This window comes from Camelina sativa, chromosome 11 (assembly GCF_030686135.1).
Source record: "Camelina sativa cultivar CO46 ecotype springtype chromosome 11, ASM3068613v1".
NCBI lineage: Eukaryota > Viridiplantae > Streptophyta > Magnoliopsida > Brassicales > Brassicaceae > Camelina > Camelina sativa.
In genome coordinates this window covers 47,825,193-47,847,386 of record NC_141890.1, presented here as the reverse complement: position 1 = coordinate 47,847,386, position 22,194 = coordinate 47,825,193, and the positions used below count along the sequence as shown (strand labels likewise).

Sequence of the window (22,194 nt, the reverse complement as noted above, 5' to 3'; positions counted from 1 at the left end):
GAATTTTCCTTGAAAATAGTAAATAAAAACGTAAATTAAATAAAGTACCATAACCTCATAATCCAACTTGTTATGTTCATGATGATTAGTGAGGTAAACTCATCATAATCCAAATTGTACTTTAAATGTTAAAAACCATATAATCCACCACCAACAACCTAATTATCTTTACGTTCCAACAAAGGTCCATAACAATAATATGGAAAAAAAAATGGTTTATATATAAAAAAAAGTTCCAGATATTACTTACTCGCCACTCTCTATCTAAATGACGGTTAAGAGCATCAGCTTTGAAAACTGCTTCTCGTCTTCCTTCACCAAACCCTCCTCTCTCACGGTCGCTCTCTTCTTCATCTTGAAGCCTAAGCCAATATATCTCAAATGTCTCATTCTTCTTCTTCTTCTTCTTCTATTAACCTCCTACATTACCATTACCTTCCTCCTGATTTCAACCACTATCTCCGGTTCTGTCTCACTGCTCCATCTTCGTCTCGCTGGTCCAATCCCGACGATTATTTCAGCTCCAGCTTAGCCATGCCCACCACAACTCTCCCAGCTGGCTCTAGCTCTCCCAGCTTCAATGTCCCTCATAGTGTTGTGAGTTTAACATTCTTTTGAATTTCGTTCTCATCATTCCTATGTTAAATTAAATTAATATTGAATTGTTAACTTACAACTTGAATTTATGAATATTAAATCTGGTGGTGAGCTCAAAGATATTGTGTTAGTTTTGGGTAATATGCACCTTGATTTTAAACCTCTTTTTCGTATATACATGTGCCACTCGCTTTGTTCTTATCATTCAAATGTAAATTAACTAATTGTTAGCACATGAAGCTCCTTGTATATGTATATCTGAATCTTAAAAATAAAAATAACCTAGTGTTAGGCCAATGTATTCGATCGATAATTAAGGTGACACCCCGACCTCGGATTAAAAGAGATATAAAACGTCGTAAACCTTTCTCATATATAAAATCAGTACGTGTGTTTGTCTTATGAAAATGAATTAGCATACTAGCATTCTTACACATTAATCTGAGTTCCGCTTAAATACGTTGTTGTATAAATTGTCCATTCTCTCATATTTGAAGAAGAATCTATGGTTTTGTTGCTTATTGATATTTTTTTTGGAAACTTTTTGATGTGAATAGAGGACGAAAAAGCTGAATAATAGCCAGCAAAAAAAGGAAGAAATAGAGAAAGAGGTATGGGCATCCACTAGAATTAGCTTACCTATCTCTGTTTGTTTCTAGGCAAACACCAAGGGATGTTGTTATAAATATATACGTGAATCAAAGTATTATAGGTGTACAATCAAGTTTGTGCCGTTCAATTTTATCTTTGGAATTGATTTCGTTTTAGAATTGCATTACATCATAAATTAGCTCTCATGCATATGGTACTAATAATTGTTAGGTGTGGATGTTACGAGAGATGCTGGATCAAGAAGAAAAGACACGTGAGATATTGGAACAAGTCCAAAAACATCAACTTCCTTCTTCGTCCTCTTCCATTACTCTTCCTGCTTCTCTCCCTCCTAAGGTACGTATTATAATTAGTAACACATTACGTGTAGTGTGTTTCCAAGTTTGGATAGAGTGAAAAAGCAGCAAAATACTTTTAAAATATGTGATGATAGTAACATCATACACATATTTTTGGTAACGTTGCTTTTAAACCAAGTCTCAGGTCAACCAAAATTTTACAATTATTAAAAACTAATTATATTGTAACCAAACAAAATTGTTAGATCCCCCTTACCGGACAATAGGCGTAAATAATTATAAACAACTAAACAAAGATACAGTTGTTGGGTGAAAAATAATTAAATAAGATATTTTATTAACTTGTAAAATAAATTTAAATAAGTTTAACCTTATTTTAATGTAGATGAAGGAACTAATAACGGAACTATCGATAGTAGAAGGTGAAATTTCAAGACTAGAAGTTCAAATAAGCCATCTTCAGATAAATCTCAAGCAAGAACAAGACGAAACTTTGAAACAAGCAACAACGAGTTCATCAAGACGAGCATGGCAAACTAGTGAGAGTTACAATGATGACAACATAACCCCTTATCAAGCTCCAATGTTACCAAAACTATACCCTAAGCTCCCACCTCCAAGCCCTATGGTGAACAAAGCCATGATGAAGAATGAAAACAACAACAACACCAAAACTACTACAAGTCATCATCAAGAGAATGTAACATTTGGTACGAAGACACTGCGTTTCATCAACAAAGCTATAAAAGGTGATTACCCGACCGAAAGCTTCCACAAGTCTAAGGAGAAAGTTGGAATCGTTGAGAAGGAAAATCATCGGTCAGTCCACCAACATGAGAATAAGCTGCAAGAGAGTAGAAATATGAAGAAGATTAGGATGATGAAATCGCCTTCGCCTCTACGTGAACCTAGATATTCCTCTCCTAATAAGGTCTGATTTTCATATATGTTTATTGACACATATGTTTGCTTCGTTCAATTCAATCTTGATTTATATATGCCTGTGATTTGTTTCAGCCTAATAAGGATCGTGTAGCACTTGATACATCATTAGACATGCCACCAAAATCTCTATCGAGCACAATCTTGATGGAAGACGGACAAAACATACAGAAGTGGCACCCAAACAAGCTCGCAGAGAACATTATGAAGTGTCTCAATTTCATCTACGTCCGCCTCCTTAGAACCACAAGAGTCATGGAGCTAGAGAAAACGGGACCTATCTCGAGATCAACTAATTTCTCATTGAGCTCAAGAAGCTTTAGGATCGACAATGCAACCTCAAGCTTGTCGAAATCCATGAATCTTGTGTCTTGCAAGGAATCAAGACAACAAGATCCTTATGGAATATTTGATATCGAAACATCCTTGGCTAGAGACATTGGTCCTTACAAGAATCTTGTTATCTTCACTTCAAGTTCTATGGATTCCAAGTGCATTTCAAGCTCTAGCTCCGTTTCTTTAATCCAAAAACTCAGGTAAGTTTTGCGATACGTAAAATCTGACAAAAACAAATTAACCATCAGATAAACCTTTGAATTAGTGAGCTATATATTGTGTTGTGGCCAAAATGCAGGGTATTGATGAACAATCTTGAGACAGTGGATCTAAGAGTGTTGAGCCAACAACAAAAGCTAGCGTTTTGGATCAACATGTTCAATGCTTGTGTTATGCATGTATATATACACTCTACTTCTTCAATATATTTTCATTGATTACAAACAATTTTATACTCAACGATCATGTTCATCGCTTCTGTGCATGACCAGGGATATCTACAACATGGAGTTCCAAAAACAGCTGAGAAATTGCAATCTCTCGTTTACAACAAGGTATGTTGTCCTTTTCTCTTATCAAAATAAATATTAATGTATTAACCCAAATATGATATAACAAAAGTATAAATTGTAGGCTACAATGAATGTTGGGGGCAAAAACATAAGTGCTCATACCATTGAGCATTGTATCCTTAGGAAATCTACAACTACTACCATGACTCAGGTATATACATACTTAACATTTTAATATATAATGCTCTTCATGTTGTTATCCTGGGATCAACTTCGTAAAGTCATAAATGCAAATATAACCGTAGGATCGACACGAAGAAATGATTATCCGTAAACTATATGGCGTGGAAGCATTAACGGATTCTAACATCACATTTGCACTCTCTTGCGGAACTCGATCTTCTCCTGCAGTAAGTTATATATTAATTCACTTTTAATTGGGCACTCAATCTATGATCACAATCCATTGAACAGTTTCTTTTTCTTATACGTATTATTGTTCATATCCAATATTCCAAGCCTTTTATAAAGATTGGTTTAGTATTAATTTACAATGCTAAGATTAGTAAGAATACATCATTTTTATTATAGATGATATGTCTAAATATTATATGGTTATAATATGTAGTAGTATGATCTCATCTAAAAATACAATTTGAAGGTGAGGATATACACTGGCGAAGGGGTGACAACGGAGCTAGAGAAATCGAAGCTGGAGTATCTGCAAGCCTCGGTGGTCGTTACAGCGACTAAACGGATAGGCTTGCCAGAGCTTCTTGTGAAACACGCCACCGATTTCGTGGTGCCGAGAGTCGATGGCGGTGGAAGTAGTGGAGAGATGGGGCAGTTAGGATCTCTGGTGAAATGGGTTTGCAACCAATTACCAACGTCTGGATCATTGAGAAAGTCAATGGTGGAATGTTTTAAGAATAATAATACTAAAGCATCTACGTCCTCTCCTGTCGTTGAGAAGATCCCTTATGACTTCGAGTTTCAGTATCTTTTAGCCATTTAGGGGTACTATATATATATACTATAGCTACTAATTTTTCATTCGTTTATTTGTGGAAATGTTGTGTTCTAAAAATAAAAAATCAAAATTTGTATTTGGTTTTATATGTGAATGTTAAACTGACAAGTAAATGTTTGATCATAATTAAGCATCTTACATATATCCTATGATCATCACGAGTAGTGTGATTGGTATATATCTTCCTTCTAAGGCATTGAATAATATTTTCGAATACCTTCATTAATTTTACATTCTACACTTTTTTGCCTTCTATTGATAGAAACTTGTTTAGTGTGTGTTTTCTTTTTTACTTACAAAACACATAGTTCATAAATAAAAACCATCTTGTTATTTCTCAATTTCCTTACATTTTGTTCTTTTCATAATTATCTAGATTAGGATTTAGGAACTATTAAGATGTCAATATGGATTAAACAGATGTTGTTCTCTTGTTATTCGTTCTCGTGATTTTTTTAATAATAATACTTTAAATTAAAAAGATGAACCACTCTATCCTTGACAATGAACTTCATGTGGCGTTATCCAAAGTAATATATTAGGTTGCTTTGTTGACCAAATGTTTAACTTTGACTTCAAATTATGTCTCTATGACCATTTTAATAAAAACCATGTTTATACACAGTGGCGGATCCAGAAAATTATTCTGCAATTAATAATTTATATAATTAATAACTTAAATTTTAAAGAATAATTAATATTAAATAAAAATAATTTTAAATACTTTAAATATATTTTAAAATATGAAATTCAAGAAAACATCAATTTTTTTCTTCTTTTTTCACACGACACCAATTTTTATTTTGTTTCTAAATATACTCTACTACATATATCATATAAAAACTACCAAAAAAACATATATCATATAAAATTATTAATTTAGTCAGTTATCTCACGTTATTTATCCGTAAAAGTATGATTTGAATTTACATTTCTAAAATATCACAAAAATTTAAATTCTATATAAAATTAAAAACAACAAAAATAATAAAATGTTTACTAAGTTACTTATTTTATTAATATTTTTAACTTAACGTAATCTTTACAGTATAAAATGATGATTTTTTTTTTAAAGTTAAAATGGAATTAAAAAGAGAAAATAAAAATAATTTGATAGACAATCAAATGGAATAAGAAAAATGCACCAATTAACAAAGAATTTTTTTAAAAAACATGTAAGAAAGAGAAAAACACTAAAAAGGAAGCAATGAAAAGAAAACAAAAAGGTAAAGAAAATCAAAGAAGGATGTTAAAATGTGGGGCATCGAATCAGTCTCTCCAAACTGAGCATGGAGCACCTTGTAACCAAATGAGCTATAGGATAACAATAACTAATAGTAACATAAATAAAATTTAAAACAGTGTGGGGCATATGCCCCACCCCATGACACTGTAGATCCGCCCGTGTTTATACACAATGACTCTTTTTTAAATAACATTTACGCTGAAATAATTTTACTAATCAAGGCATGTGAAATACTAATAATCTTTGTTTGATCGTCAACCGAACAAAGAGTGATTAATGGCAGCACGTATCTTGTGTTGATAAAGAAAACTCTAGCTGTAGTTAGGAAGGAAGCAAAAACAAAAAAGGGTATGGTTAAGTTCAAACAAAACGGCGGCGATTTAAGGTCAGAGATATCAATGGAAGATTCAGCGCAAACCAATAAGAAACTTTCAGCTTTGACATGTTTTTTTTTTTTTTTTTTACTCAATATCAACTCTTCATTATCCAAAAACATTACGTCCAAATCATAAGTACATAAATTTTCCTCCATAAAATTGGATTCAATACAATGATTCGATCAAGTAAAACCCTGAATCACTAGGCGGATCCAACACTACCTAATCCGAGAATCATTGCATTTTTTTACCACAACGAGATAAATAACACACCACCACTCAGTGTGAAATCATCTCTTAAACTACCTAATTAAACCCTATGACACGAAAACAACTACTAGCACAGAGGAGACCAAATCCTAAACTGAAGAACAAAGCAATTCCAAGCTAATAGAACCTCATGATCTGCAATAAGAACTTGTCCCAATAACATCAACACCCAGAGGCGCAATATCAGAAAAAAAACTTGGTTTCTCCAGCTTTCATTGTTCTGGTCCTAAGCCTAAAAAACGGACAATACATCCGACTGACCCGACCAAGATACGCGAAACAAAACCAGCATGAGCAGAGGCTTCTCCGAACTAACCCATCATAACTGGAATACTAATCAGCTAAAATAAGATAATGAAGCACCGATTAGCATAGCTTCACTTCTCAATGCATTTCCAGATTAGCCACATCGCATCAGCCAAGATGTCTTGCTTTTTAGTCGGACTGGGACCAGAAGGATGAGGGAGCTCTTGAGAACGCCAGCTTTGAGGATGTCCTCAAATTTCGGCCACCAACGCCCACGAAATCTCCCCAACCATCAGTAAAACTCGAAGACCCGATTCAACCATTTAACTCCGGTCAACTAGGACCTCCGACAGAGGTGATAGGAGAAATGCGACCTGAACCCAGATCTGACACCGTGAAGCTCTAAAGAAGGCCGCCCGGATCTGTTTCGAACCACCACCATTCTCCCGGAGAGGAAAAACGAGCCGAGATCTTTCACCGTAGCTTTCGCCGCCGCATCGTCACGACACAGCAGTGGAGCCCTCCTCAACACGACCAGAGAGGAAGAGATCGAGCCACCCAACTACTACAACTGGAAAATAAACTAAAAGAAAGAAAACACAGAGCCTTCTCACACCGTCGGCGAAGCCTTGAACGGCGGAGAGGCATGCGAAAACTCAGGCGGCGGCGGTTTGTAGAACTAAGGTTTCTTCGTGAGAGAGAGGACTAATAAAAACAATTCCCTCTCTTTCAGCTTTGACATGTTATCCAAATCCATTTAAAAAAGAAAAAAATAAAAAACTTAAACCGAAATATTAATTAACGTTTTTCGTTTGACATTTCACTTTCTCCATCGCTGTCTTTATTATCCCAAAATCAATAATTTATTAAATAATGAAGTATAAAACTGTTATTTGATTTGAACCTTTTTTCCTTTGGACCAACAACTATCTATATGAACAAAATCTATTATTAAGATTTAAGTAACTGGGGTGATATAAAAATAATTTAAAAGTATATATATATAGCTCACCCTCCATAATAACATAACTTTTGATCAAACCAAACTGAAAATGATTTAATTTTAAACAAAAAATAAGCTATTTGTTATGGGACTGAATGAACCTTCGTAAATGATTCTTCAAACTGAATCTGAATCTGCTTTTCAGTTTTGACTTTGGTTTAAATTTCAAAACTAAAAATGTAACACAAATTTTGATTGGATATAAAACTAGTTAAGTACACACTATTATATGGTTATAAGTACACTAATACATATGTAAATAACTCTTATTCCAATATAAACTTATTAAGTACTATACAATAATATTCGGATATGTATTATTGTATACTATATCAGTATATCTATGTGGGCACATAAATTTTAGGAAAAATGATTGCCAGCTACTTGAAGTATAGTCCAGAAATTTAGTAAATCAAATGTTGGTTTGTAAAATCAAAGAAATAGTTGGCAATGTCTTGGATATATTTCAAATGACATAATCTTATATATAATTAAAAAGAAAAAAATATTTAAAACCCACACCTTTGAAAATACAAAATAAAAAATGTTTTTCTAAGGAAAAGATATATATTTGTTATAGTTTTATGAAAAAGCTACTACACATAAAATTTTTGGTGGTATAGTTTTATTATATTATTTTGGTATATTTTTTGTATTAGCAAAATTAGTTATTAGATATACCACAAATTTTGTTTGTCATATAGTTTTTAATTTTTTTTGGGTATATAATTTTTTCTATTTTTTTGGCATATAAATTTTTGTTGTTTTTTTTTTGTAAATTATACTAACCATTTATCTTTTTTTTTTTATCAAAAATACATAAAACCAAAAAAATTATTTTTAGGAAAAAAGAAAAAAAAATTGAATATTTTTCTAGTCAATACCGGCCAACACTAGTCGGTCAACGTCGTTCAACACTGATCAACGCCGGATTCTGGATAACTAAACACCAGAGTTGAATGTTTATGGTGTTGTATACATGACCTATGTTTGTATATGAATGTTCTTATGTAATAACAATAGTTCACGTAGTTAAGAAGACATTTATATTGTTTGTATGTGTGGTCATGTGTTAACTATTTCTAGTCTATACTTCAAGTAGCTGGCAATTATTTTTACTAAATTTTATAGAAAAGAAAAAAAAGGTTAATAAACTTGAGCAGGGTCACAAGATACCATGGATGCAAATAAATGAGACCGATTTTTAGGGGGCTTTTACTATGGGTCGGGGATATTGACTTTTGGTAGGTGCAAGTGTGTGTGTGTTTTTTTCTTCTTTTCTTAATATTTCGCTATCTTCGTTTGGTTGTATACACTATACAGCAAAGCATGATATTTTCTTCAAGGCAAAGCATCCTATTGCTATATAATACTCCAATGTATACTGTTTGTAGATAGTGTATGTTCAAATTTTTTTATTAGGTTACTCTTGTACTTTTTTTTATTTGAGTAAACCAAAAAAATCAGAAAACAAAAACACATCGTATTCCTAAAGTTTCCACATTATTTCACCAAATTATAAAATATAATAATGTTGATGGTCACAATCAAAAACATATCTGATATAAATTTGCACTCTAATGGTTGGAAGGGAATCCGAAACATGAACGGCTTTTAGCTTGTATATGGTTTTTGTGTGTTATTAATTTTTCAATATACCATCAATCTACCAGTACGTATGATATAAATGAAAAAAAATGATATTAAATAAAATAATATGTTATATCATGTACAATAATATGATATTTTTAAAAATACCAAAAAATTAAGTTATTTATGAAAAATAACTCAATAACTAAACCAACTTATTTATAGTTTGCAAACCATCATTTGACAACAACAAAACAAAGAAGAAGAAGATAGAATTTGGCTATTTAATTTAGAAAATGATAGTAGTTCTCAAAATCACAATATTGGATATTTCTTTTTTTGTTTTTCGTACATGGTTTTCTCCATGAGTTGTTTTGTTTTATTTTCCTATGATGGTTGACACCCTGTAATAGACTCCAATTTCAATATTCTCCACCTAATGAATGGGTTCTAATTAATGGCTACGAAGGTTTTTTGCTTTATCTTTGTCCCCTCCTTTATTTTTCCTATATCCTCAAGACCTCAGCCTCACTTTTCTTCTCTTTTTCAACCAAACTTAATGCATTTCCTTATCAATTTCCTCTATATATTGTCTAAAGAGTTACTACACTTCCATAAATTTATACCCATACCTTCACACATACACACGCACATAGCTTAACTAATTTATGAATCAACCGCCCATCGTTGAAATAATAGTTTAACCTTTAATTTTTTAAAATGACTTCTATGAATGTAAAAACTCTTTATTTGTTAACTTTCATAGAGTACCAAACTAATGTCCCTAAAGTCGAGAGAAGCCTTCTTGAGCTCAAATATATTTTGGTGCATTGGCAGAAAAAACTTGTTTAAAGAATAAAGAAAATAAAAAGCTATGCTAGCTTAGAATCTATTACAACTTCCAAACTTTCGTTGAATAATTTATCCAGGTCTAAACTTAGGATTTGGAGTTTTGTTTTCTCTAGAGTAGTTGTTATACAATATATTTAGGTAAAAGTTGGTGAACCATCAATCTATGACTATATTAAAATTCCATCGAAAAGAGTTCTGCACTTATGCTTGATGGACGAAGAGAATCCAATACAATATGTATATTTTAACCATATGATATCCAATTTCATGCATGCTGTCATATTGTTTATGATATGATCAAAAAAGTTTTAACTATTTTCCCATATCAGCTTAAATAAGCTTGGAAAAGTTTTGCAAGTCAAGTTCATATAGAAATATAGATTGTAGAATGCAATATACGAATTATATTTAATAAAATACCAATAAACCAAATTACTTGACACATTGGAAAATGAATAGGTAAATAGTAGTGAAGTTGCTAAAAAAAGTAAATAAAGCAAGGTAGCTAATTTTTTGTAAAGTCAACAACTTCATTGATTTAGTAGATTTTGTTGTATACATAAGACATGCATTGATTAATTTTCCAACTACTTCAACGGCCATGCCTTTAAAATCTTACAAGTTTCACGGTAAGCCTTGTTTTCGGGTATATGAGAACTAATCAAACGCTACTACGAATTTATATATATCAGGTCACTTTCTAATATAAGGGGAAAAAAAATTAATAGTATTATTTGCTTCCATGTAGAATTTGTAGTTTATTATTTTTTTCTCTAACCCCAAATTCATACCTTGGAATACAAGTTTTATTACTAGATTTTTGACAATAAAGTTACTGTAATAAATTGTCAATATATGATGTCATATTCATCATATACACACGGAAGATATTTAATGTCGCAATTCCATAAAATCAGATATTACCAAAAACGATGTCGTATATCTACTATTTGAATCTACCAATAATAAATAAAATTACTGTAAAGTAAAAGCGGCGTAATCAAATCAAAAACCAAATTGGTATCTGTAATTAAGAACATCTTTAAACATTAGGAAAACAACTAATACTCCATTAATGAAGAAAGTAAAAAGTCGTATCTGACCAATTAAATTAAAAAAAAAAAAAAAAATCAAAGGTCAAATTTAACTTTGGTATAATCCCAAGTTTTCATGATTAAAAACATTGACCAAAGTACCCCTTCACTCATCCATCCATCATCCTAAAGAAAATAATAAAAAAAAGGTCAAAAACTTCTCCACCGTCTCTCTCTCTTCTTCTCTCTTCCGCGCAAGAGAAAAGCTTTGCAATTTGCAAACTCATTCATTCATTTTACCCAATCCTCTTCTTCTTCTTTCTTTAGCTCAAAATCATCTACGCAATAGATAACAAGTGAAGAAGAAGATTCTCAGATTTCACAAAAACAAAACCTTTTCAATTTCATTATTTGTTGGAGTGATTTGGTGCAATAAAAAAGAAATGGGAAGCAGATGGAGGAAAGCAAAGTTGGCTTTAGGTCTCAATTTATGTCTATACGTTCCCAAAACGTTAGAAGATTCTTCTTCTTCTTCTTCTCCTTTAAGAAGATCAGACGACGCCGTTTCACTCTCTCCTGTGATGGTTCCAAGACCCACTACGCCGACTCCTTCTTCCTCTGGTCTCCGATTGCCTCGCTCCATTAGCAAATCCTCTTCAAAGGTTTGTCTTTTACTTTTGTGGGTTTCCTCACTTATTATTGAAATTGACATAAAGTTTACATTTTTATCTCTTTGGTTGAATTTTTCTGCCAAAATTTGTGTTTTTATATTTAAAAAAATGGTAAAGTTTGGTTTTTTTTTTGTGGATTATGGGTCACCGTTGGATCGCCGGATCTTTGTGTGGTTCAAATTTGTGTGATTTGGTTAAGCAGCAAATCCAAAGGGCTAATCTTTCTTGGAACTCTAAACAATTAGTTTTAATTCACTTTTTTAACTAGCTGTTAATTATACAACTTTATTACTTGTTTAATCTTTCAACTAATTTCTCTTTTTTTCTAAAAAGTGTTTGGATCTTCACGCACATCAAATGATCTTACTACTAGTTGTTTATTTTTTTAAAATTTGTAATTAGATAGATGTGTGTATTTTTTTCAACTCCTATGACCCTCATATGTTTTGTGTCTTCTAAAACCTACAATTTGTCAATAGGTTTTTGTTGTTTTTGAGACTTGCTAAGTTTTGACCTTTTTGAAATTATTGGGGTGAAAGAAAAACAAAACTTTATTTTCTGGTCAAGTAATAATGTCTAATAGGGCTAAATAGGGATGGATATGTAGAGTGATTAGTAAGATTAGGGATTTGTGTAAACGTCTCTCCTCCAAAACCAACTTTATCGTATCATATTATTCGAATCATTCATTATATTATTCATCAAGATTTTGACATTACAGCTCTGGCTTAAGATTGGGTTTTGGGGTTCTATTTGTTCTGTCTCTTTCCCTGGTTTATAGTGCCTTTTGTTTCTTTCTATCTTTCTTTCTTTTTTTGTTTTGTTTTTGAGTGTAAATTTTTCTTGGTATTGTTGAGAAGAAATATGAACAAATTTGTTGTCATGTAATTATCAACTCCCGCAAATGGAGCCACTGTGGGGATAAAGGTTTTTTTTGACAATAGTCAAGTGCACTTCAAGGACCAATCTCCTTTTTTTTTTTTTAATCTTTTTCTTGTTGCTTTTTTTTTTGCATTCAACTTTTTAATTATTGTTGAAAGATACCCTTGTTAGTGTTCTGAATCTACTGTTGATTAGATATTCTCCTTAATCTAGTAAACTATTCTATTCTTGGTATAACATTTTACTTTATTTTGGTTTACATCTAGTTCACCTAAAATTGCTGTTTTTAAATCCTAACCAAGATAATTGTTAGTTGTAACCCTGATATTTGTTAGGTTAAGTTAAATTCTTTTAAAGTTTCACACTTTCTTTAACTTTGCTTTGCATTGTTATATTTTTTCTTTATCAACTTTAATCTTTCTGGCGTTGAATTTGCCCAAACAATCTTTTGATTACTGATCTGGTTAAATCAGTCCTTTAACTTTATAAAGCTGTGTCCGTTGTCTTTCCCAGTCTTTTGTTTTTCATTGTTCTTTTAATTGTTTGACCTGATAGATTCCAAACTACTTTGATCAAGATTCCAGGATCTATCTTCTAGGGAATAAACCATGTTTTTGACTGATCAAAACTACTAAACCTAATATTTAAGCTCATCAAGTCTCTGAGACTTTTTTTGTTTTGTTTGCAGGTTATGGAAATATAAAGATTCCATCTTCTTTTTTTTTTTTAATGTTTTGCTCTTCTTTTTATGCCATCATTCAATAATAGAGGGTAATAGTAACAGAAACAAATATCTCAGAGACTATGACACAAACTCACCTATGTCAGATTTCTTTGGATTCTTGTAATTACAACAATGACCTGTCTGACTCTGTATTACGTGGATACCATACTCTTTAAAGTTTCAATTCTCCTTTCCAACTAATCTTTGTCCAGAATCTGAAACCATCTGGTTTGTGAAATTGCAGAAAACGTGTGCGATATGTTTGACGGCGATGAAAGCAGGGCAAGGCCATGCAATCTTTACAGCGGAATGCTCTCATTCGTTTCATTTCCACTGCATCACTACGAATGTTAAACACGGGAACCAGATTTGTCCTGTTTGTCGCGCGAAATGGAATGAGATCCCTGTCCAGAGCCCTAATGCTAAGTCTAAATCTGGTGTCAAACCGATAAATCAAACAAGGGACAATGCCTGGATGTCAATACCTCCAAGGAGGTCGTCCCCGATTCAAGCTTCTTCACGGCCTGACAGTCTAAGGGTCTCCTCGATCTTTAACACCGAGCCTGCGGTTTTTAATGATGATGAGGCTCTGGAACATCAAGACCCTTCTGCTGAATCTGGTTTGGAGAAGTCTAAACCCGGTGTTAGTGGGACACTGGAAGTTAAAACATATCCAGAGATTTCAGAAGTAGCTAGATCGGCTTCGTTTAAAGATTTTGCTGTATTGATCAATCTAAAGGCTCCTTCAAAGTCGTCTTCAAATTCGTCTTCTTCTCGTGCTCCTGTCGATCTAGTCACGGTTCTTGATGTGAGCGGAAGCATGGCGGGAACAAAACTGGCGTTGCTGAAACGAGCAATGGGTTTTGTGATTCAGAATCTTGGCCCGTTCGACCGTCTCTCTGTCATATCCTTCTCCTCCACAGCACGCCGTAACTTCCCTCTCCGTCTCATGACCGAGACTGGTAAACAAGAAGCACTGCAAGCGGTTAACTCGTTGGTCTCAAACGGAGGGACTAACATTGCAGAGGGATTGAAGAAAGGTGCAAAAGTTTTGATCGACCATAGATTCAAGAACCCGGTATCGAGCATCGTGCTGTTATCTGATGGTCAAGATACATATACTATGACTAGCCCCACCGGTTCCAGAGGAACGGATTACAAAGCCCTTCTTCCTAAAGAGATCAACGGAAACCGTATCCCAGTTCACGCGTTCGGGTTTGGTACAGACCACGATGCTTCCTCGATGCATTCCATTGCAGAAAACTCCGGAGGTACATTTTCTTTCATAGAGTCTGAAACGGTGATACAAGATGCATTCGCTCAATGCATAGGAGGTCTTCTTAGCGTTGTTGTTCAAGAGCTATGCGTTAAGATCGAGTGCGTTCATCATCTGTTGAGGATTGGATCGGTTAAAGCTGGAAGCTACCAGTTTGATAACGGTCCGAATTCAAGAACCGGATCTATCGCAGTTGGTGATCTCTATGCAGAGGAAGAGAGGAACTTCTTGGTGAATCTTGATATCCCCATTGTTGATGGAGTTTCAGATCTGATGTCTTTACTCAAGGTTCGATGCGTTTACAGAGACCCGGTTACAAAAGAGACTGTTGATTTGAATAGTTCCGGCGAAGTAAAGATTCTCAGGCCGATTTCGATGGCAGACAGAAGACCTGTGGTGTCAGTTGAAGTTGACAGACAGAGAATCCGATTACGTGCAGCGGAAGCAATCTCTGAAGCTAGGGTTTTAGCCGAACGCGGTGATTTGACTGAAGCTGTGTCGGTTCTTGAGACTTGCCGTGGGATACTGACGGAGTCTGTGTCAGGTCGAGCTGGAGATCCATTGTGTGTAACACTGTGTGCAGAGCTGAAGGAGACGCAAGATAGAATGGCGAGCCGTCAAGTATACGAGTCTTCGGGTAGGGCTTACGTGCTGGCCGGTCTAAGCTCGCACTCGTGGCAGCGAGCTACAGCGAGAGGCGACATGACTGATACGACGACGACTTCTTACCAGACGCAATCAATGGTGGATATGGTGAACCTCTCTCAGACAATGACTTTCGGAATGCCTATTGCTAGTTCAAATCCGAGTCCGTCCACGACTCAGAGGAAACTACGGCAAGCTCTCAGTTTCCCGGCGAGACCAAGACCTAGGTGATTGGTGGAGGAAGGATAAAAGGAGGGTTTGACATTATGGACTTTTCAAATTTTCCCTCGTTTTTAACTTTTTGGTGTTTTCTCTTAATAGTACGATTTGTTTTTCAATTGGGAAAGGGTAGTTTATGTTTAGTTTCTAAATTTTGGGGGTATAAGTAGTATTATTAGTTTTTAGTGGGGTTGAAGAAAAAAAAAAGGAGGAAAAGGGACAATTGTGCTTATTATATAGGTAATATATATTGGCATTTTTAGCAAGAGTGGCTTTGTTTTTTCTTTACTTTATTAGGCCTGGGCATTCGGTTAACCATTCGGTTTCGGTTCGGTTGTATTCGGTTTCGGTTATTTTGGATATAGTAATATAGTAACCATTTGGATATTTTTGAAATTTCGGTTCGGTTCGGTTCGGTTTCGGTTTGGTTATTTAAATAAATAACCATAACTAACATAAATTATATTAACATTAACCAAATAAACCAAATATAACCAAAACTAACCGAATATAACCAAAATTAATCAAATATACAATAACAAAAATACAAAAAAGGGAAAAATATGGATTCAATTTTACAAAATAGTATTTAACTTTGTAAATTCAAAATAATAACATTTACATATATTGATTATTTAAAATATTTAATTGTTTTGAATCTAGAAATAATTTATATTTTAAGTTTATTTTATAGTTTTGCATAATATTAAGTATATAATATTTGATATCTTCTAGGTTTTCGGATATTTCGGTTAACCATTTAATTGTCGGTTCGGTTCGGTTCGGTTTCAGTTAGTTTGGATATAGATTTTTACTAACCATTCGGGTATTTGAAGAATTTCGGTTCGGTTCGGTTTGGTTTTTTTCGGTTCGGTTTCGGTCGGTTATTTGGTTATCGGTTATTTTGCCCAGCCCTATACTTTATCATCATTATATTTTTTTCTTTTGTGGTCTAAATGTGTTTGGTGGTGGGTATAGGTGTGTGAGTTGTGATTGTGGAAAAAATGTTCTCCCATAAATATTATATATATATATATATATATATATACTTTTGCTCCCTAAAAATTCATATTCTTACATGAGTAAGTAATATATAAGAGAAATTATGGGCCTTAATTCTCCCAATTAGTGGACCTCTGTAACGCAACTACATTTGTATAGTTTGAATCGTAATAGCAAAAAAGAACTTGGTTTAGTATTTGTTAACAACATCCTATGGACCAAAGATCACAATTCATAAACGTCCTGAATTTTTCTTGTTGACTTCCACAAACGCGTCCTAAGTGATTCTTTTTTTTTTTTATCCCCACAACACAAACGTATATATGAGTAATCATATTATTCTCTATAATCTTTTCAGTGCGTATTATAAATTTGGTTTGGTATTTTAAAACTGAAGACTATATTAAAATCGATATGCGACTTGCTCACGTGCTGAAGCTAGCCTGTGTTCTTGGATCTCAAGATCTACCTCCAAATTCTCTCAATTAAGTCAAAAGTATTTATATTGGTTTGTAAAGTCAAATAGTTATTTATTAGCATTTTTATACAGTATTTTAAGAAAAAAAAAACAATTGAAGAATTTTATGTCATGAATAATAAACAAGAATTTTTCTGCCAGTCGAGTTTTAAAAACTATTTCCTTCACTAAATCCCGCTCGACTAGTGAATGGCCGCATTGGAATAATCAATTATTCGCTTAGTTTATTTATCAATAAAAAAATATAAAAAAAATCTTATTAAGTTTAACTGCGTCTTGTTTTCTTGTCTTCCGATATAACTGAAATCAAAACTAAAATGGAAAGAAATAACTAAAACGGAAACGTTTGTTTTTGTTCAGATCTTCCTATACAATGATAGATTATGGTAATATTTCATAGATCATTTTGAAGCTCACTATCTAATAATACACAAACTAGATTAAGACCCGTGATAGAGCACTGGTTGAAATTTATTTTATTTATATTGTATTTTTTTATAAAATATAATTTATGTGATTGAGTCTAAAAGCTATTTTGGATAAAATATTATGCAATAAAATCATATGTTAAATATGATGACTTGAAAAAAGACACTTATTTTGTAAGTTTTATATTGTTAATGATTCTAGATAAGTATCCGTGCTATAATAATTGTTAAATTTTATTTTATACAAAATTTGTATATTTTTTATTTTAAAATCAAAGGATTTTATTTGATGAATAATTTAATAAAAGAAATTAATATGGTAAGTTAGATGATATTAAATGATTTTTTAAAATATTCTCTTTAAGATTTTTGGAAACAATAAATCCAGACTATACAAATAATATAAAACTTAATCTATAACCTATTTGTAACCAATTTATTAAAATTATATAGTCTACAAAATAATATTGTGTACTTCCCTTTTATCATATATGGATAAGGGAGATGGTCTTATTAACTATCTCTTGGAATACCATTGTTTGATATTTCCCGAACATCACCAACTACAACACAACCAAGCAAAAAGATGTGTCGGAAGGACTAGATATATACATAGTCCGATTTCTTTTTTTTCTTTTAGTAAGGCCCTGTTCGTTTGGTGAACTAGACATAATATATGGATATAGTATCTAGACGCAACATCTAGATGATGTTCGTTTGTGTTATTGGTTCATGTGTCCATAAATTGTATCTGGATGCAATTATGTTTGTTTTGTAAGTTGATATTTGTATTTGGATACAATTGTATATGTAAAAGACCAACGCGACTTTGTGGCTTTGACGGGAAAACGTGATTTTGCAGTTTTGACGGAAAAACGTAATATTGCGGTTTTGGGGTTTTGGCGAAAAAACGAGATTTTGCGGTTTTGACGGGAAACAAGATTTTGCGGTTTTAGTGAGAAAATAAAATTTTGTATTTTTTGCAGGAAAATGTAATTTTGCGGTTTTGGCGGAAAAACGAGATTTTGCGGTTTTGGCGGAAAAACGAGATTTTGCGGTTTTGGCGGGAAAATGAGATTTTGCGGTTTTGGCGGGAAAATGAAATTTTACGATTTTGGTGAAAAATGAGATTTTGCGGTTTTGGCGAGAAAACGAGATTTTGCGGTTTTTACGGAAAATAAGATTTTGTGGTTTTAGCAAAAAAAATGAGATTTTGCATTTTTACCAAACTCTCCAAAAAAACTCATCCAGAAATTCAGTTTTTTTTTAGAAGTTTTCAAAACTCATCCAAATAACTAATAAGTTCATTTCTTAATTGTCACTAAACAAATAATAACATGCATCTGCATCCAAATATTGCGTCTCGTTTACGAAAGGAACATCACCTAAGTATTGTATCCATCTAAATTTTTTAACTATTAATATTGTAGTCCAAAATTTTGATGGTCATGCGTACCATGTTGGAGATAATCCTCAATATAAGGCTGTTTCGTCGAAAGGTAAGTTTAATGTTATTGGAGGACCATAGTGTGACCAAGGAAAAACTTATATTAGGCTAAATAATTCAACGACTATATTGAAACTAGCCTAATTTGATGGAATCTTACATAAGAAAATTCTTGAGAAATAAGTCAATAGATATGAAAAGTTTTTGGTATGAGCTTTGATTGATCAAGTGAGTTTGATATATTTATAGTCGTACTTTAGAACAATTGGATATCAAGTCGTTAGACTAGCTTTGACCCTTCAGATGGCAACAAGAGATTATTCTATGTACGTTTTAAATTGACAATTTATAAGTCTGTACCTATCGTGTCTAGTACTTATCTTCTAAAATATACGTCGCAACGCCGAACATCTGTATATTGATATGATATCTATCACCTTTTTTATTTGTATATTCCATTGTCTTGTATGAATGGTGTTTGGCTTGTTGTTTTTTTTTTCAGGCTCGACTTGATACCTAAAAGAGGGCATTCTTCCTCGTTGCATATATATGATGAGCTCATAAGCCGCCAATGCGAACGGTTCATGTGACGACGCTTAGCGTTTATCCTAATCCTATTATTCTCGTTCTGCTGCTTATAGCTCTATATATCATTCATGCTTACATTTAATTAATCAGCGAATTCCGCTCACGCTTACTATTTAGATTCTAGATTTCAGAAATGACTTTTAAGAACTCTCTTTTTTCTTTACATGCATGATGCATCAACTTGGTTCGGTGGCTTTTTTTGGTCTGCCAACAGTACGTATTCCATATTTTCTCTTTGTAAGTCTTTCCTTTTTTAGATATTATTTGTAGTTATAGATAATGACAAAACAGTTCACTCTTGAGAAGACAAGATATTATTTGTAGTTATAGATAATGATTATCTTGAGAAGTTACAAGCTTGTTGTTTATTGACATCAGTTTATATTACTCATCCATATATAAGTATTTACACTCTTGTCAACCAAACGCAGTAAGTTATATATGAATTCACAGTTTCACATGCATATGTATGAAGACTTCAGCAAAAATTATAAGTTGATATCAAAATATTTGAGATGAATCAAACCTTTCAGCAAAAACGCAAATTATAATTTAATAATAGCAAATTGGATAACCACTTGTACATTGACTTTGAAATACATATATACATGGGTGTATACACACATTAGAAAGTGGTGTAGTTGACACTATGAAGTTGACAAACAGTAAGAGCTAAGTTTGGTGAAGTTCTAATAAGTAATTTACACTATACATTCGTGTTCATAACTATATGTCGGTCCACATATATTAGGTACAATGGAACAACGAAGCTGCTTGGTCGTAATAACTAATAAGAGTTGGTTCATGAGAAGTCAAATTACAATTCCTTCGGAAAATACAAAAATTTCCTATTTTTGGAGAGACCGAGCATCATATATCAATTTCGTTAGATTTCTTTTTTTTTTTGGTCTGGTTTGTCTCCAAACTTAGTTAACTGCTGCTCAAAATCATCCTTTCTACACCAAACCAAAAAAATAAGTAAATGGTATTAGTAGCTGTAGTATGGTGGGTTCTCTTTTTTTTTTTTTAAAGATTAAAAAAAGTTTAATTTTTCTTTATTAGTAAAATATACTATATGAAATAATTTTCTAGTAATTAATTACATTAATTTCATTTGGAAAGTGCAAAAATCACATGGGTAATTAAATCTCCGAGAATAGAAATATAATCGTATACGTATTTAGTTTAGTTATTGTAGCTGTAACAGAAATTAAAAATCCTATGCATTCATATTGGAATACGTATTTAGTTGTGTTTATAAATGTATCGTACACGTATTATTGATTTTGTGTATATAAATGTACCTGAAATGAGTCTAAATAAGCAATCGACGTCAAAGAAAAAGGTAGCAATCATGTTCACGGTATGTGGATCGGGTGATGAAGGATAATTATATTCTTAATTAAAGTCACACATGTGTGACCGACCTCAAAACTCGTAATCTAAGTAACAAAAAAAACTACGAGTATGAAGTATGAACAGATTTAATAATAATAATTAATCAAGGATTAGAGAGACTAATAAAATTTATTTATACATGATGAAGAACAAAATGTACTAATCTTTTTGTACAATCCAAAGAAAACATAATGTAAATATTGTCATTTTACATGGATTGAAATGCTTACGGTGAAAATGTTATAGTTTACATAAACAATGTTCTGATATGTTTTGAAATTTTGGTTTGATATATCGTAAGGATATAAATATCATTTGCTACTTTATTTTCAGAATCTGACCATCTTGCGCTATGAGACAAAACGAATAATCTTAAGTGAAACAAGCACTCATGTGAAATGCAGCATCATAGAAAAACTGAGCGATCACTTGATAGATGGTGTAATGGGTCATAAGAGCACCAACACCCAAATATAATGTGCCTGAAAAGTCTTTATACAGAGAAAGTGTATGTCTAAAATATCTCTATGATAATTATCCAAAAAACGTATTTTCGTTTTAATCAGTTTAGCTAGGTTAGAGAAGTGAGAATAATTTCCCTTTATTTTGACATTTTTAAGTACAGTTAGTTCAACAAACAATATGTTGGAGAAAACTATTTCGGTTTTAGTTACCAGATCTAAATGAAATACAATTGCACATGGAAGAAAAGAATATTCATCTAATAAAAAAATGACTAGGCTCTCAAATCAAAATATACGTACGAACATAAAAATAAAACTCCACGGGTTTAAGAAAATTATTACTTACCTTTTCTACTTTTTTTGTTTGTTTGTTATTATTACTATTTAATTTACGTATATCGGTCCAAAATGGAAAAATTCTGGTAAAATGTTCGGCTAAGTTCCAATTAAAGTTTAGAATATTTTGATAACAAAGAAGCTAGTATAATATATGCAAAAGGTAGCAAATTGCTGCAAAGTTCAACTACGTATCTACATGCAATTTGCAAAGTCAAACAGTCGCTTGGCCGAGACATTTGTTATAAAATGTTTTTTTATACTCTAAAACTTTGAATAACTCATTCTCTACTCAAATCTTTCTTTCTTTCTTTGGTGGATTCTTAAGACTCTTTATACTTCAAAATTATTCAAGGAGAATCTATACCAATATAATAGCATAATAATATATCTTGTGGATCGATTGTTTAAGAAGAAAAGGCTTGATTCTCTCACAATACGCTCGATCATGTACACAAAGGTAATATACTTTATGTTCTCCTTCTCGATTAGGCTGCATCTATCTTTTAATGCTTTACATAATATATATGATGAATAAACTGATTTTTTTTTTTTTTTTTTTTTGCTTTCCACACTGCGTGAGCACATTAATTTTAGTTAAGCTTTTGAACTATTTTGAGTTTTGGTTGAGCTAAACTCTTGTACTCTCCAACTCATATAGAGAAAGTTACATTGACTTCACAACAAATA

General features: G+C 32.5%; 2 protein-coding genes across 2 annotated transcripts; both read left to right on the top strand.

Moving 5' to 3' along the window:
- Positions 1 to 257: 257 nt before the first annotated feature.
- Positions 258 to 4,470, top strand: LOC104726661 (uncharacterized). The gene is made up of 10 exons (XM_010445573.3): positions 258 to 597; positions 1,155 to 1,208; positions 1,420 to 1,545; positions 1,894 to 2,439; positions 2,526 to 2,986; positions 3,085 to 3,184; positions 3,278 to 3,340; positions 3,420 to 3,509; positions 3,604 to 3,708; positions 3,960 to 4,470. The coding sequence occupies exons 1-10, from the start codon at positions 382 to 384 to the stop codon at positions 4,311 to 4,313; spliced, it is 2,115 nt and encodes a 704-aa protein (XP_010443875.1). The 5' UTR covers positions 258 to 381; the 3' UTR covers positions 4,314 to 4,470.
- A 6,480-nt stretch (positions 4,471 to 10,950) lies between these two features.
- LOC104726660 (E3 ubiquitin-protein ligase WAV3) lies at positions 10,951 to 15,759 on the top strand. Its single transcript, XM_010445572.3, has 2 exons — positions 10,951 to 11,608; positions 13,468 to 15,759. Exons 1-2 carry the CDS (start codon positions 11,390 to 11,392, stop codon positions 15,373 to 15,375), a joined length of 2,127 nt encoding a protein of 708 aa, XP_010443874.1. The 5' UTR covers positions 10,951 to 11,389; the 3' UTR covers positions 15,376 to 15,759.
- The last annotated feature ends 6,435 nt before the right edge of the window (positions 15,760 to 22,194 follow it).

Coding starts and splice junctions, on each gene's coding strand:
- LOC104726660 (XM_010445572.3), top strand. CDS start 11,390: ATGGGAAGCAGATGGAGGAAAGCAAAGTTGGCTTTAGGTCTCAATTTA. Junction 11,609..13,467: donor TTAGCAAATCCTCTTCAAAG/GTTTGTCTTTTA, acceptor GTGAAATTGCAG/AAAACGTGTGCGATATGTTT.
- LOC104726661 (XM_010445573.3), top strand. CDS start 382: ATGTCTCATTCTTCTTCTTCTTCTTCTTCTATTAACCTCCTACATTAC. Junction 2,440..2,525: donor GATATTCCTCTCCTAATAAG/GTCTGATTTTCA, acceptor GATTTGTTTCAG/CCTAATAAGGATCGTGTAGC. Junction 2,987..3,084: donor TCTTTAATCCAAAAACTCAG/GTAAGTTTTGCG, acceptor GCCAAAATGCAG/GGTATTGATGAACAATCTTG.